Source organism: Lycium ferocissimum, chromosome 1 (genome assembly GCF_029784015.1).
Source record: "Lycium ferocissimum isolate CSIRO_LF1 chromosome 1, AGI_CSIRO_Lferr_CH_V1, whole genome shotgun sequence".
NCBI classification, from domain to species: Eukaryota; Viridiplantae; Streptophyta; class Magnoliopsida; order Solanales; family Solanaceae; genus Lycium; species Lycium ferocissimum.
The window spans coordinates 62,087,579-62,103,241 of record NC_081342.1 but is presented as its reverse complement, the minus strand read 5'-3'; the positions used below and the strand labels follow the sequence as shown (position 1 = coordinate 62,103,241).

The 15,663-nt window shown below is 36.9% G+C and overlaps 1 protein-coding gene across 1 annotated transcript in view; it reads right to left on the bottom strand.

Annotated features, from left to right (window-relative positions):
- Positions 1-15,663, bottom strand: part of LOC132056830 (NAD-dependent malic enzyme 62 kDa isoform, mitochondrial) — a 31,414-nt gene that overhangs the window by 4,549 nt on the left and 11,202 nt on the right. Inside the window, exons 9-14 of the mRNA XM_059449200.1 lie at positions 9,577-9,683; positions 8,647-8,758; positions 3,355-3,468; positions 2,545-2,610; positions 1,159-1,231; positions 999-1,085 (exon numbers count right to left, since the gene is read on the bottom strand). Of these exons, the coding sequence (XP_059305183.1) occupies positions 999-1,085; positions 1,159-1,231; positions 2,545-2,610; positions 3,355-3,468; positions 8,647-8,758; positions 9,577-9,683 (559 nt within the window). The remainder of the gene's footprint in view (positions 1-998; positions 1,086-1,158; positions 1,232-2,544; positions 2,611-3,354; positions 3,469-8,646; positions 8,759-9,576; positions 9,684-15,663) is intronic.

The window sequence follows — 15,663 nt, the reverse complement described above, 5'->3', positions numbered from 1 at the left end:
TTTTCCAAATAAACTGGGCAAAATAAATATCAGAAAAGTGGACTGTAACATTTGCCTTTTCCTATTAGTAGCATTTTTCTCATATGAGAGAGAGAATAAAAGAAACACAGAGAAACTCTCAAATAAAGATCAAGTTAATCATACAAGATACTTTTCCACCCAATATATTGCAATTTTGTTGTATCTCTCAACCCAAGTTAGGGAAGTCCCTGTCTTAAATGTCGAACAACGTCTGAATAAAACTTGGTTATGTTCCAATTAGACTTGGCATAAGCAATCCTTAGATTTCAAACCACTAAAAACTCTGTATACATTAAAATCGTATGCACTTAAAATTACTTAAAAGATATTTGTTTCCTTAATTAGTTCATGACTAAATTAAGTAGTATTTGTCATAAACAAGAAATTGGATCAACTTTAAAATATTAAACTCGCAAATAAATAGAATTAGTCTTAATTATGTACATGACAGATAAAATAGTAGCATGACTTTTTGTTTTATACCTAAAAACCACCCCTCTTTCTATTTTATCTCGACTCTCTTTCCTAATTAATATTTATGAAAAGACGGGCACCTTTTCTATACTTGAAAACTATCTAAGCTTAACATCCCCTTTTGACTTGTTGGAACCCCGCTAGATAAAAAACTAATTTTTATTAGGAAGGGTTATGTGGAACACTTACCACCTCTCAAGTTACCTGTTGGTAGTTAGGGCAATTTTCGTATTTGGCATATAGTTAGCTTATATGTCATAAATCTTGGTTTTATAAAATAACTACCTGCCCAGTCAAGAATCAGTCACATAAAATGGGACAAGGGGGGTATCACAGATTACATCAGATATTATTTTGTAATTGCTATTTATGTATAATAGTTACATGCAAACCAGTATTCCAAAAGTTACCAACAAAAAGGAGAAAAGTATGAAAACTCTATCAAGACGGAGGAACCCAGAAGAATGATAGCAGATTTTAGAACCAATGGTTACTAGACATACCAAGTTCCACATCCTTGAATGGGCTTCCACTTGAAAAAATGATGTTGTCACCGACTATAGAAAATGCTTCCTCAGGGGTGCATTCAGCTATTAATGAAGAAAACAGTGAATGAGAAAGCTATCAACCTCAAAACCTTGTATGTTCTCAATTAGTATATACCATTTCTCGTTGGGTTTGACATTGGAAAAATTGCAGGCCGGGTTGAAGTTGAATGCTTAAGGGCTTCCAGTACCTGAAATGTTCACAACTTCTCAAGACCTTTTATGTTTTCAATTAATATATACCATTCTCCTTTTTTCCCCTCTGTAAGTAATGTTTAAAGCAGCTCATTTTCTCCGGTGTACGAATGCGAATCCACAAGCCAAGCCAACAAAAAACAAAAAAGAGGGAGGGGCGGAGGGGGGAAATGTCTTCCCACACATTTTAAGCGGCCACTGATGGCTTAGAAAGATATGGGAGGGAAACACTGTGCTCCAATTAAAGCACAATAGTTTCTATGTTAAACTTTTAAATCAGAAACAAAATAAGCTATTGATCTGAAATGGAAAATGAGAATCCTTAAACTGGTCTTGTCCTGTTCTTTATTTGTTAGCATGCAGATGCAAGTCTGCTACAATGAATTTACTGAAGCACTGAACATGAAAATTCAATCATCATATGCCTCAATGTTGATAGACTATTACAAAACTGACATTCTTTAGTGGCAAGTAGCATGGAGGTTTCACATTGTATGACAAGACAAGAACGATTCTCTCTTTTCTAGCTGCCAAATTTCATCCAAGAAACAGAGGAAATGATTTCAGCTAGAGATACATGGAGTGTTTGATGATCATAAACACTTTAAAACAATGAACTAAGGGGAGACATCAAATGTACTTAATCAACATAAAAAAACCACTCAATATGTCAATTTTTCACATAAAACGCTAAATCTGGAATCAAGCAAGCATGTCTGATCATGTAAAACCAAAAATTAGATGCTATATTAGAATTTGACATGCAATTTTAAAATACTCCCTCCGGTCCATTTAAATGCCGTTTAAGGTTTTGGAGCACCATTAAAAAAACTATTTAGTAGCACTAACTATAAGGGTTGTTTGACTAAATTAGACTTTCTCTCTCCTCAAAATGAGTAATAATTGTTGGAAGGCTGATATCGTATAGATCATTTATTGAACCAACAGTAGATTTCGAAAAGAATAATTAGTGCCTTCTTGGTTTCCTTAAACGACATTTATTTTGGATCGAATTTGTCTTGGCTAAAACAACATTTAAAATGGACCAGAGGTAGTATATTTAAACAAACCTTTTTATGTCAAATATGTGTAATTAAAATATAAATTAACTTCTTTAGTTAGCATGACTCTTCTCTGTTTTAATTTTGAATGATACTTTTCATGATCGTTTGACAATAGTATAAAAACTAAGAATTCATATTTAGATTTATCATATTAAAATAACGCAGCCTACATGCTACAAAATTTGCAAGTGTACTTATTTATGTAGCTAAAAGAAATTCAAATTATCAATTTCTACATGCTGTACCTCTTTTGAAAACAAGCCTCCAACAGCAGATAAACCAAGAAGTACATCTGGCTTCACTTGGCGTACCTGATCGGAATCAATACATTGTAATTTGTGTCAAACTAATAGTACATGGCAAAGAACAAATGGGATATTTCAATCATGAATCAATGCATTTATATTGGTATATAAGCTTCTATCTCTATACTCTCCATCGCGTTCCTAACTCTCTCTCTTCAGCTCTGTCATGGCTTCTCAGTTCTCACAATGGAAAAGACAAGCCATGCGAGTTAAGAAAACAGTTGATCGGCAATGTGATTCAAAGCTAAGTCACAATCTCATAAATACCTATATTTGCTATATTTTGTAGAATGATTTTACACTTTTAGCTAGGGAAGATTTTATCGCACCAAAATCCATGTTCAGTTCTTCATGTTGAAACAAGTTCTAAGCACCATTGTTCAGGTAAACCATAAAATCTAATTTATCTTGACTGGCCTTATCAGAGTTAAGCCACCATCATATTATTTCCGCTCCTCTGTCCAATTAGCTTCTATTTTCCCACCAACATAATTAAATGCATTTGAACACAACTACTGTTTCTTATTTTTGCCTCGGTCAACATTTCCTTGAGATCTCAAATGTTTATCTGATAAATGAAACAGTCGTCATGTGAAAATTTTCCTTTCATATATATTTACTTGCGTATATTCACAGTAAATAATTGAGAAAATATGAGAACTCCGAGCCCTACACTAAGATGAGACAGACCATAATTCTTAAATAAAAAATGAGAAAGTTTTCTCTCATGAAAGGATAAAGGCTAATTACCACTTCCGCGAGAGTTGCACCTTCTCTTAGTCCTTGACGTTCAATCTCGTTGATCTTTCTGGCAAATGGGCGAGCCTCGGGATCAACATTTTCACGTCCCTCAGTAATTAATCCCTAAATACATTGTTAAACACCCATCAATAATTATGTCATAGTTAAACCCACCTAATACATTTCACATCCTCAAAAAATTTCATATCCACAAAGGAAGATATTAATAGAAAAGCAAAACAAGTCCAAACTACATTTACAATATCGCCGTACTGTAGCCATTGGATCAGACTACTTACGACAATCTAAAGAACTACATTAAATGCATTTAACGCACAACCAAAGTCTAAATTGAGAATTGCTCACAGGCAACAAGCATGTCAGCACTTTTCACGACCTTACTTGTCAAGTTAGCCCAAAAAATTATTGCCAAAGGAGGTTGATACTTAAAATGTGGTATAACCCTATATTTTTTTTAAAAAAAAAAAAAAAAAAAAAAAAAAAACGTAGTGTTTGGGACAGCTTGCGAACGCCTCGACTAATTCCACGGGCTACTTGTCACCTCCCACAAGCAACAGGTACCAGGTAACCCTATATTTACTCGCTATTCGTCAAATATTCCACTCTGTTGCTGTATCTGTACTTTCTTTCCCATCTTTTATGGAATACCCAAACCACCAGCAGATTTTTTACTTGTTCATAGGGCTTGTGCTTTCACTTATATCTGTATGCTTTGGGCTCTGGATCAGCATTGTCAAAGGGGTGCATAGAAAAGCACCAAGGATTGAGAAGGTTTATGTGCAAGGCATAATTCAAGCGCAACCATTAGTGAAACGCGGCGTAAATGAAGAAACAAATAAAAATTGTTTGAATGATTGGAAAAGAGTTACTGTAAATACAAGAAAAAATTACACTATTTGAATTGAAAAATAATTGAATCAGAAGTTCAATATCATTTTACACTTCTGATTCAGACACAAAGATGAAATCTTAAGTTCATAATATAGAATAAGTGCTAGTTTTCGTATACTCCCTTCTTTCAATTTATGTGTCTTACTTTCCGTTTTAGTCCCTATTTTAAAAGAATGCCACATTCTATACTTAGAGCCCGTTTGGATTAGCCGGAAAAAAGTGGCTTTTAAGCATAAGTGCTTAAACTACTTTTTAAGTGCTGAAAGTTATTTTATAAATAAGCAGTTACGTGTTTGGATAAAAGTGCTTAAAGGGTTTTTAGAGGTAAGAGTAGTATTGGAATTAACAGAAAATATAAGGGATAAAAGGGTAAAGTTGTTGGTCAAACCAAAATGGCTTTTAAGCCAAAAAATAAAAAAATAATAAAAAAAAAAACTAAGTTGGGTTTGAGCAACTTCTTGATTTTGGCTTATTTTAAGCACTTTTTAACTTAATTTAAGTTGTTTTCTATTTTACCAAACACCCATATAAGTTTAAAAAATGGCTTATAAGCTGGTTTGACCAACTAATCAGCCAATCCAAACGGGCTCTTAGTAACTCTTTAATTCCAACATCTCACACTACATGTTTAAGACCACAAGATTCGAAGGGCGTATTGGTACATTATACACACCTTTAGTTTAAAGACCACAAGATTTAAAACTCTCGTACTTTCCTAAAGTTAGTGCCCAGTCAAACTAAGAGATAAAATGAAACGAAGGGAGTAGTAAATTTATAATTTCGATTTATAATCAGTAGCAAATTCATTCATTCCATTCGCTAACAAATTATACCCCTTTGTTGACTTTTTATTTTTTTAATAAAATCATCTTTAAAGATAGAGCTCATGGGTATAAGGCGTCTCATAGTAGCTTGGTGTCTTTATGCGTGCACTGAAGCACCACCTAAACTAAGAAAAGCATCCACCATTTGCTGCACCTGCCTTCAAGACTTAGGCACAAGTCTTTGACATCACCGCAGTGGACGAGACTTTTTTAACAAGATACAAGAAATAATGAACTGAGAACATACAACGTTAGAGTTTTACTCAAATTATTTTTGATAAGGTAAATAATCTAGAGTTTTACTCAAATGTCCATGCTAATGTTGTCAAAGACCAAAAGTAAAGGAAAGTACCAAATTTTGTTAGGGTAAGCACAAAATCTACTTAAAGTGCATGATTTAGTAAAGGAAGGTGTATAACGAAGGGAGAAAAAAAAGATGTATACATAAAAATAAGATGCTCCCTCCCTCCCATTTATGTAAAAATTGTGAAGGTGTAACTATTTGGGGAGTCAAACAGTTTTTTCTTGGGAAAATGCATAAAAATACCCCTGAACTTTGCTGTAACACACTTATACTTTGCGGGGGTCCTATAACCCCATTCAACTATTTTAAAGTAGAATAAATACCACCTTATTCGGTGACATGGCCCAGAAAGTGAATGCATGTCGTCAAAACGCGTGGGAACTCAATTAAAATGCCCAATTTTTTTTATTGGCCACGTGGAAGTTCAAATAGACTTCTTTTTAATTAAATCAAAAGTTCTGTAAACTTCCTTTTATCGATCTTGATTCACGTATAAATTCCGGAACTATGGACCTAGCTGAACCAGAGAACCCCGAAGTGTATTCTTTTTTATCTCCGGATTGGGTATTTCTAAAGTACAAAGAGGGCATCTTCTACTAAGGCAAACCCAAGACTAATAGTAATAAGCATGAATAACAAATTAATGGACAAAGAAATTAATTCCTTTTTTACGATAAAGTGAAATATCAATTGTTTAGTGTCACCTCATCAGAGAACGCGCAGGGAAAGTTTGTCTTATAGTCTTGATGACGACACCGAAGCGCACATTAAGCGAGGCGAAGTGCTCAGCATGTTTTGAACCTCGCTTCAGGGCTTCAGCGCGGCAACGCACCTTTGACAACACTAATTAGGCCCAAGGTTCATTTGCCATCATCATATCATAGCCAAACCATCCCAGTTCTTGATTTACCTTATGTCGGGGCCCAATATCATGTTGTTCACACTCCAGTTGGTTGGCAGGCTCTGGGCATGCGGAAAGGCAAGGGTGTTAAGTTCTTTCATATCAGTTGTGATGTGGACTTGGTCTTCTTATATGGTCTCGAGCATTCCTCACCTCATGAGCTAGTTTTGGGTTGAATTAAGCCTAAGGTCCATCTATTATTAGAAAAGAATGGATCGTTCTATATTTAGTGAGTTTTTAATTCCAATATTCCCGTTTTATCCCTCAATGACAGTCCCTTATAGGATTAACATGGCATGTTTAAGACGACGAGATTCAAAGGGTAATTTTGGTATGTCATAGACACCTTTAGTTTACGACACAAGATTCAAAAGTCCTCTTTACTTAAACTTCGTACTCAGTCAAACTGAGACACATAAAATGAAAAAAGGGAATAGCACGTGCATATATTTGTTTCCTCCCAAGCTTCCACTTACTTGATCATGCTCTAAGGGAAAGAGAAAGCTCAATTCAGTTGGCTTCCCTTCTAGAAGGTTTTCTATTATGTTCACTCTCTTTCTTCTTCTTCTTCTTCTTCTTTTTTTTTTTCTTTTTTGAAACTGGTAAGGTTGAAGTTCACTCTCTTTCCTCAGTGAAAAAGGTAACAAATGGGCAAACTTTACAAATGAAAATATATCTCTCAGTTCCTCTGGAACCTCGTCTTACTAGATTTATTAGAATGCCCATGAACTTCAATTGAAATCCATTCACAGATACATCGGCTGCAAGAACTTGCAATTATGCTTCCCAAGGGTTATTGGGACCTTTAGGATCAATGGTAGACCTGAAACAAGACAGGAGTAGTTCAAAACATTATTTTAGTTATAAGCATAATGTTATTTTAGTTTACGTCGAAACTCAAGTACCACTAGTTGTTTGTATAATTGACCTCTTCCTAATTGATTCTGAATTTTTTTCTCTATTGTTTCAAAATGTATTTTAGTTTTTCCTCTGGGAACTCTAAAAGATTTTGAGAAGACTGGATATGCACCATGGAGGAGGTCGGAAAAAAAAAGAATAGCATTTGTAACCTACTTTTCCCAGCTAGTTTGATGTTCTTTACATCATTCTTTCACTTCTACTTGCGTTCAAGGATTATGTGGAACAAACGGGGTTTAAGAAGTTATCTTTGCTGCAGCCTTTTGAACCAAAAACTTCATTTTAATGATAATTGCAACATTTAGAGTTTTCAAGATCAACTATTCTTCTCTTTCCTTCTATTCTCTCAAACTATCTCCCCACTGATGGTAAAATATAGACATTTCAAATAGATCCAAAATACATTTTAAAATCTAGAGCAACTCACTGATGACTACAGAACTGTACTTCAGGATCAGGGTTACTCCACCATGGGAAGAATCTTATCTTGTCTCTCTGATTTTTCTACACCCAAGAAATGCAAAAACGGAAACTGCTGGCTTTTCATTCTAAACCTTGATGTCTGACTTGCTTTTAAGGTTGGATAAGTATAGTAGGTGGAAGAACATATTTCGTCATTTGAGCTAGCAAAATGTTTTACAGAAAATAATTCTTTTTTCTATGGTTTACAGTAGTTTTTTTTTTTTTTTATTTTTTTTTTTTTTATAGGAAAATGCAGTTTACAGTAGTTTTAATTATTCGGTTATGTTATCTTTGTTACATTTTCGGAAGGAAATTGTGCCGAAAGACCTACAATCTGGAAGACATGCAAATTTAGCGAAATAGGGTACATCAAAGAAAAGATCTATACAGCTGATGCCAATTAGTTGAGAATAAAATTATCATGTTAGCATTTTACTTTATCTCCTATGCTTTTCTAGGAATTCTTTTAGCCTTTCAAAGACTTATAGGTCAGTAGAAAACATAAAGAACTTCTAGTACTCTTTATTTTATTATATTATTATTATTATTTTGTATAATATTGATCTGAGATAAGTTTATATGATGTAACATGGTTAGTGAGGATATATATAGTTGACCCTAACTTATTTGGGACTGAGGCATAGCTTTTTGTTGTTGTTTGTTGTCTTTATTACCATTTCAACGGTTAGACAACATCTTTCAAAAGTTAAATGCACTTAAAAAGAACAACAAAGATATTATGAAAACTATCATTTCTACTATTACTAAAAAGATAATGACGAAAATAGGATAAAGGGAAAGGTAAAGATTCTTTAAGATAATTATGAACAGGATGTAGTCATGTAACCCACAATAAGAAAAAGAATAACAAGAATGTCATTTACACGAGGAAGGAACATAACAAAAAAAATGTTATATTGGTAGACTGAAGCTTCAAAGAAAATTTTGAGTCAAAAAGGAACAAATGAGGAGATGCTTACCTTGGCATCGACCACCCAGAACTGACTCCTTGCACTTTCAAAAGCAATTTCAGTATTCCCTAGCATTCTTGCCATTGTCTTCCTAGCGGCATTAAGAACCCCTATTCCTGCACTGCACTACTAAAAGATTTAAAAAATAGAAACCTTAAAGATTTACCAAAATGTAAAAGGCACCTTAAGAAGCTCTAAGAAAACAAAAAGAGGAAAAGCTCAGAGCATCAAATGTCTCAGGTAGCATTCTACTCGTCTATTAGGTGTTCCAGATTAATTGAATGGTTGTGGTCTCCTAGTATGGTCTTGGACAATCTTCAAGTCATGAGCTAGTTATTAGGGCCTCTTCTTTAACATGGTACCAAAGCAAGACTCATCCCTACTATTGGTTTACACAATATTGTGCCGCATGTTATGTTGCCAATGCTCCCAAAATCCTACCCTAGGGGTACGAGGAGGTGTTAAGAATTTTCCACATTGATTGAGGGTGGTGGTGGTCTCCTTATATGGTCTTGGTTGATCCTCACAACACGAGCTAGCTTTTTGTGTTGAATTGGATCCAAGGTCCATTTTCTTTAACATTGTCAAACTCTCCATCCCCCCACCCCCCCAAAGAACCCATGTGAAACGGAAAGCAGCTCAACTCAACACGAGACCTTATTCCTCTTAAGTATCACCCCCGATATCTTCTACCATAACTAACCATACAACCACTAATGCAAAGACTGAATAACCAAATTCACTATACTTAATCAAACACTATTTCTACGATTCAGGGTAATATTGACTTGGAACATGGAAACAATAGTACATCAATGCAATCTAGAAAGAACGAAGTATATAAAGAATGAAGTAGTTCTTGCATAATGGCATGCCAATGACTCGAGTAAGAAAATACATGGGCGTTGTGATAGGAAAAGAATAGTTTACTAGTCTAACCTTCCAGCACCCGCCACCACAATCTTCATTTTTGGGAAATCAATCATTGGCCTTCCCTGTGCTCTTACTGCTCCTAGAAGACCAGCAATAGCAACTCCTGCAGTTCCCTGAGTAGAAAACAAATTGTACCACACTTGTAATGTGAAACTTGGTTAAACAATGAAGAGCACAGGAAATTTAAGGAACTTCAGTAAGGAATATATCTGATCTGAAGATATGAGCAGACGCGTACAAGAATGATGAAGTACGGCTCTAAATTTCAAGAGGAAATTGTGAAAATGACTTGAGAAAATCAGGATACTTTAAGCAAACTGTCTAGTTGAGAGTAAGAAACACCCATCACAAACAAAAGGCTAATAATGTATCAAAAGATGGATGCCATTTGTTATCTCCAGTCCCAGGCCGAGGTTATAGAATTAGGAGCAAGCAAAATAGAAGAAATTCTTCGTGTACTCTAGTATCTCCTTCAAGATTTGAGTTCTCTCAGTTTCACAACCATAGCTTGAAAGTTTTTACATTCAAACACAATTCCCACCATTTGACATAGTAATACTTAAACATCATGCACCGGCTATGAGACATTCAAAATATGTACCAATATTGGGAGCCACATCAACATCATGGTCAATTTAGTTTTTTCTTTTCTTTTTTTAAAAAAAAAATGAAGGAAAGCATTATTATGGTCAATTTAGTTGACTTCCCTTTTCCCATAGTTACAGGGACCACATTTCCAGTTTCTTCGACTACATAAACCTCCCTCAGTCCAAGGTTCCTAGAGGGAAGGATGGGTTGCAGAATGTTGTCAAGGGCTATGGAGGAGTTCTAGGAATTTATTAATAACCATTTTCTTATTGATCTTACTGAGGCTAATTTCCCATGAGCTAGGGCATAGGACTCAACCTCTTGAGGGAAAATGGCACCTAACATTGTATAGATTTCCCTGCCTAGGCTTATCTAGGACCATTCACCCATCATTTAGATGGTTGCAAAGGAAAGAAGCATGGGTGCCACTTTCATATTCAAGAATATGTAACTTAAGGCTACGAGCTTCGGAGATAAAGTGGCGAGACTAGTGAAAATGGATACGTAGTCATGAGCAAACCACTTGGAAAGAAGTTGAAGACGCTAAAAGAGAACATATGGGTGTGAAATAGTGAGGTATTTTGAGAAGGTAGAGTTGAAGATGAGAGACCTTAAGTTTGAGGAGGGGAGGAAGGAGGTGATAAAGAGAGATAGACACGTCGACAATAACTCGAGAGACTAGTTGGGGACAAGAAAATAGGGATTTATGGTTGGAGGAGGGGGACTCAAATACAAAATTCATTCATAGGGTATAAATAGCGAATAAAAGGAGAAACTTCACAGAGCACGTGGAAGTGGATGAAGGGGTATTTAAGGGACCAGAGGTAAGTGGAATGATGGTATAATTCTATGAAAGCTTGTATAAAGAGGAAGTGAGTTGGAGAACGAAGCTCGAAAGGCTAATGATCAATCAAATAGGAGAAGATAATGGGGGAGTAATTGGAGAGGGCAATGAGAAAACGAGGGACCAGATGGATTTACCCTGCCCTTCTTCCAACATATTGGAGTATGGTCTCCTGTAATGGAGACTATTGTTGCATTCCTGGAGATCAGAAAATGTATTAAAAGCCTCAACGCATGCTTCCTGACCATCATATGGAATAAAGTGGGAGCGATGAACATCGAGGACTACAGCCTATAAGTTTACTAGGAAGCATCTACAAAATAATCTCTAAGGTACTTTCTTGTATAGTAAAGAAGGTGCTAGATGAGACAATATCTACTTCTTACAATGTGTTCGTGGAAGGAAGACAAATTCTGGATGCGGCTTTGTTGGGGAACAGAGTGGTAGACTCCAGAAGGAAGCCTATGATCATGTGAACGAGAAGTTCTTAGACTTTATAATATTGAAGATGGGATTCAGAGATTGGTGGCAGAAGTAGATCAATTTCTGCATACCAACGGTCAGATTCCCAATCAAAGTGAATGGCAGGCTCGTTATTCATTCTGGTAATCAAAGCATTGAGTAGAATGATGAATAAATCTATGGGAACTGCAAGTGGCTAGTCACTTGAGGGGCTTCTCTACAGCAATAGGAGCAAAACATACAGTGAAGATTTTACAACTTTAGTTCGTAGATGACACTGTAGTTTTTTGCGACGCATACATTATGAACTAAGACATGTTCTTATATGGTTCTTGGTAGTGTCAGGCCTGAGATCAACTTCGGAAGTGAGATCATTCCAATGGGTGAACTGGACAATACTGAGGATTGAGGTGGTAAATTGCAAGTTTGGAGCAGTTATAACAACTTATCTTGGTTTACTATTGGGCGCTTCCAAAAAGGACAAAGCAGCATGAAGCCTTGTGGTTAAGAGAGCTGTGAAGAGGTTAGCAGGACCACGAAAGAGATACTTATCGAGAGGGGAGAAGGAAGTATTAATTAAGAGTACTCTATCGAGATTCCTCACGTCTCAGGTCAATGCTTCACGCACCCATCAGTATCACGAGTAAATTGGAAAGGTTTCAAAAGGAATCCCACAAGATTCAGCAAATGAGAATCGGAAGTTCAACTAGAGAGCAGGGAAGTTGTTACGTCTCCAAAGATATGAGGGAGAGATCTTGGGGTTGAAAATCTCCAAGTTTTAAACAAGGCCCTATTTGAGAAATGGTTGTGGAGTTCCAGAATTCAGTAGCATTCTCTATCGAGGAAGATGTGCTCTATAGAAGATGATAGCTGAAAAATATGAAATTGTGAAAGGAAGGTGGAGGACTAAAAATTACCACTTTTTCATTTGAGTGCGAACTTTGGAGATATATTATGGAAGGATGGTACTTCGTCGAGAACATAACTTTTAGGGTAGGAGATGGAAGCAAACTCAGCTTTTAGAGTCACATGCAGTGTCAGATGGGACTTTGAAACTCACATTTCCGAATACTTACAACATCTCAAACCAGAAGGAGATTGTAGTACGAAATCGAAAAATTACAGTATGGGAGTTCATTGGGACGTAAGGATTAGGAAGAACCTTCATGAGTGGGAAGTAGCTGGATTCTAATGCCTGGTTGACTTCTTTATAAGGAAATACATCACATTCTAGTCAAGAATCATGGAGATGGGAGTGGGAATAGATGAATTGTCAACAATAAAGTCATAAAATCATAAGCTCTTGGTGAGGGAGGAATCCGATTTTCCACATTAGCGGTTTGGACTTAATGGAACCAAGAAAGGTGTGTCTTTTACTTTGTTTGCAGAGAGGATTGCAATCCTGACAGCAAAATTTTGAAGAAAAAAAAAATATATGTTTTGGTGCTTTATGTACCAATGTTCAGGTGAAAATGTGGACCACCTCTTCCAACATAGTCAGGTGGCAAGTGGCCACTCCTCTATGGTGTGAGATTTCGAGATGATTCGGGTTGCAATGGACGATATTGAGCATAGCGAAGGAGCCACTCTGGTTGGACATTAAAAGGAAGGAAGAGAAATTCGAAGAGTGTGGGATGTTACACCATTAACACTCATGTGAGTCCTATGGAAGAACCAAAAATGAAAGGGTTTTTGAAAGGATAGAGAGTGACTAAGTATACACGAGGAATAGAGACTCATTCCTAGTTTCATTTTGGTGCATCCATAAAGTTCCAATTTGTATAAAATGTTAGGTGTAGTTAGTATAGAATCATATGATGTTGTAGATCGTATGTTGTTTGGTATACTAGTATCCTACTTGTATCCCTGAGATTTTGTAACTATTAACAAAATCATTTACAACAACAACAACGACATACCCAGTGTAATCCCACAAGTGGTGTGTACGCAGCCTTACCCCTACCTTGTGAAGGTAGAGAGGTTGAGTCTGATATACCCTCGGCTCAAGTAATGCATATAAAAAAGAGTTAAGTATGTAATGCAAATACAGTAGCGAATAAGCCAAACTGAAAACAATGGAGAAGAGAACAGTAGCAACAACAAAAAATACTGCGGTAACCAAAGCCAAGGAAACAACAGGTAATACTAAATCGAAAAATAAGATAGTAGGAGAGTACTAATACCAGTACTGCTAAGGAAACTAGACAACGCTCGACTACCAACTAACATTCTACCCTGATCTTCGACCTTCATATCTTCCTATCTAGGGTCATGTCCTCGAAAAGCTGCAGGTGTGTCATGTCCTTTTTTTTTGATGAAGTAAGATGTTGTCATTGATATAGGGCAACTGGAAGGTGCCAAGAAGCAAAAGCCAGAGGGCTTGTCATGTTAGTCTCCATTACATTAAAGCTATACTAGTACCAAAGCCAACAAGTCCAAAACTGTCAATGCTTAACAGGAGTAAGAAAATTCCAACTAAACAAAAAAACTAAGCATTTAGCCTTCAGGAATGAGTTGATAACCCATCAGAACACCTGCGGTTTCTTTCATTCCACACGACCCAAAAGATGACTGCTGGGATCATTTCCCGCCCCTGGATTGATTGTGGTTCTCGCCCCTGGACCAAGTAAATTGAGCTCCATTTAAGGGGGGATCAATTAGTTCCAGCTCCTGAATGATGTAAGAGAAATCATTGCCTTGGACCTCCTAGAGCAGTTAAGTCTTTCACTATATCTGCAGACGTTGTAATCTCCAGTAATCTTGATCCGACCCTAAACCTCTGACAGCTGCAAGTTCATGCCAAAATTCAAGTCTTTCAGGGTTTGTATGTGGTCTATACACCCCTGTAAGTGCCCATTTGAAGTCCGTCTTTCGAATCTGCAAGTGATTGAAAAATCCCTTGTTGAGTATTTACACAATTCTCTCCCACAGTACAATAATTCCCCTTTGCTCCCGTTAGCCTTGAGTTCAGCCCATGAAGCCCATCTGCCCCAAATTTGACTAGATGTCCCTGTCTAATCACCTATCCCGAGAACTTTGGCCTACCTCTACCTCTCCTCATACCCACCATAGCCAACCTCTCACACCTCCTCATTGGGGCATCTATGCATCTCCTCCTAGATGCCCGACCACTCCCACCTTGTCTCGGATATCTTCGTTCTTAATCTTATCTCTCTTAGTATGCCCACATCCATCTCAACATCCTTATTCCCGCTACTTTCATCTTTTGGACGTGTGATTTCTTGATCGGCCAGCACTCCACCCATACAGTAGCTTGGTCTAACCACCACTTTATAAAAGGGAAAAGACATCAATGTACCCTAAAGTTGTCCGGATAAGTCAAATACACATTCAAACTAATCGGGCGACCTAATACCCCCTTTGTTCTTAATTTAAGTGGAACTAACACGCTCCCGCCCCCCCCAACGCACATATAACCAGTCACATAATGGGAGGTGTTTTACACTCGTGCCACATCATCGCCATGTCATTGCCACATAAGATACTATGTCAAATTTCAAAAAAAAAATTCCATATCATGCCAATTGCTTCTTCACTATACACCACCAAACCCACATCTCCACTACAAAAAAAAAAAAAAACATACATTTCACCACCACAACCAAATCCACCACCGTAATATGAAGAAAGGGAGGGTGGGGAGTCGAATGAGAACCCCACTGACTCGACTATTTTGCTTAGACCGGGACAATCAAAACCTTAAGCTCACAGGTGGAAGAAATAGGGGAACGATGGTGGTTTAGTTGGTGTTCCACAGGGGAACAGGGACGATCCACTGGTTTGTTTGGTAGCTGTCCGGTTGTTTTAGGATGGAGGAAACAATGGTCTTTTGAATGGATCTGCTGCTGGGTTTTAGTGGTGGTTCAACAGTGGTTTTAGGCGGAGAGATGGAAGGGTCAGCAGAGGAAATAGTACTAAAAATATGTATTTTGCGACAGAACAAGGGAAAAAAATAAATAAATTTCAACAAAACACGCCACTTTTTTAATTATTTTTATTTTTGCGCCACATTAGCTTCTAGGGTGGTATTAAATTCACTTCTAATATGTGTAGGGGGTAATAGGTCGCCCAACTAATCGGAGTGTGTATTCAACTTATTCGGACAACTTTAGGGTACATTCAGTGTCTTTTCCCCTTTCTGAAACTTGCCTTTAAGGTTTGGTGGAACATTCTTATCA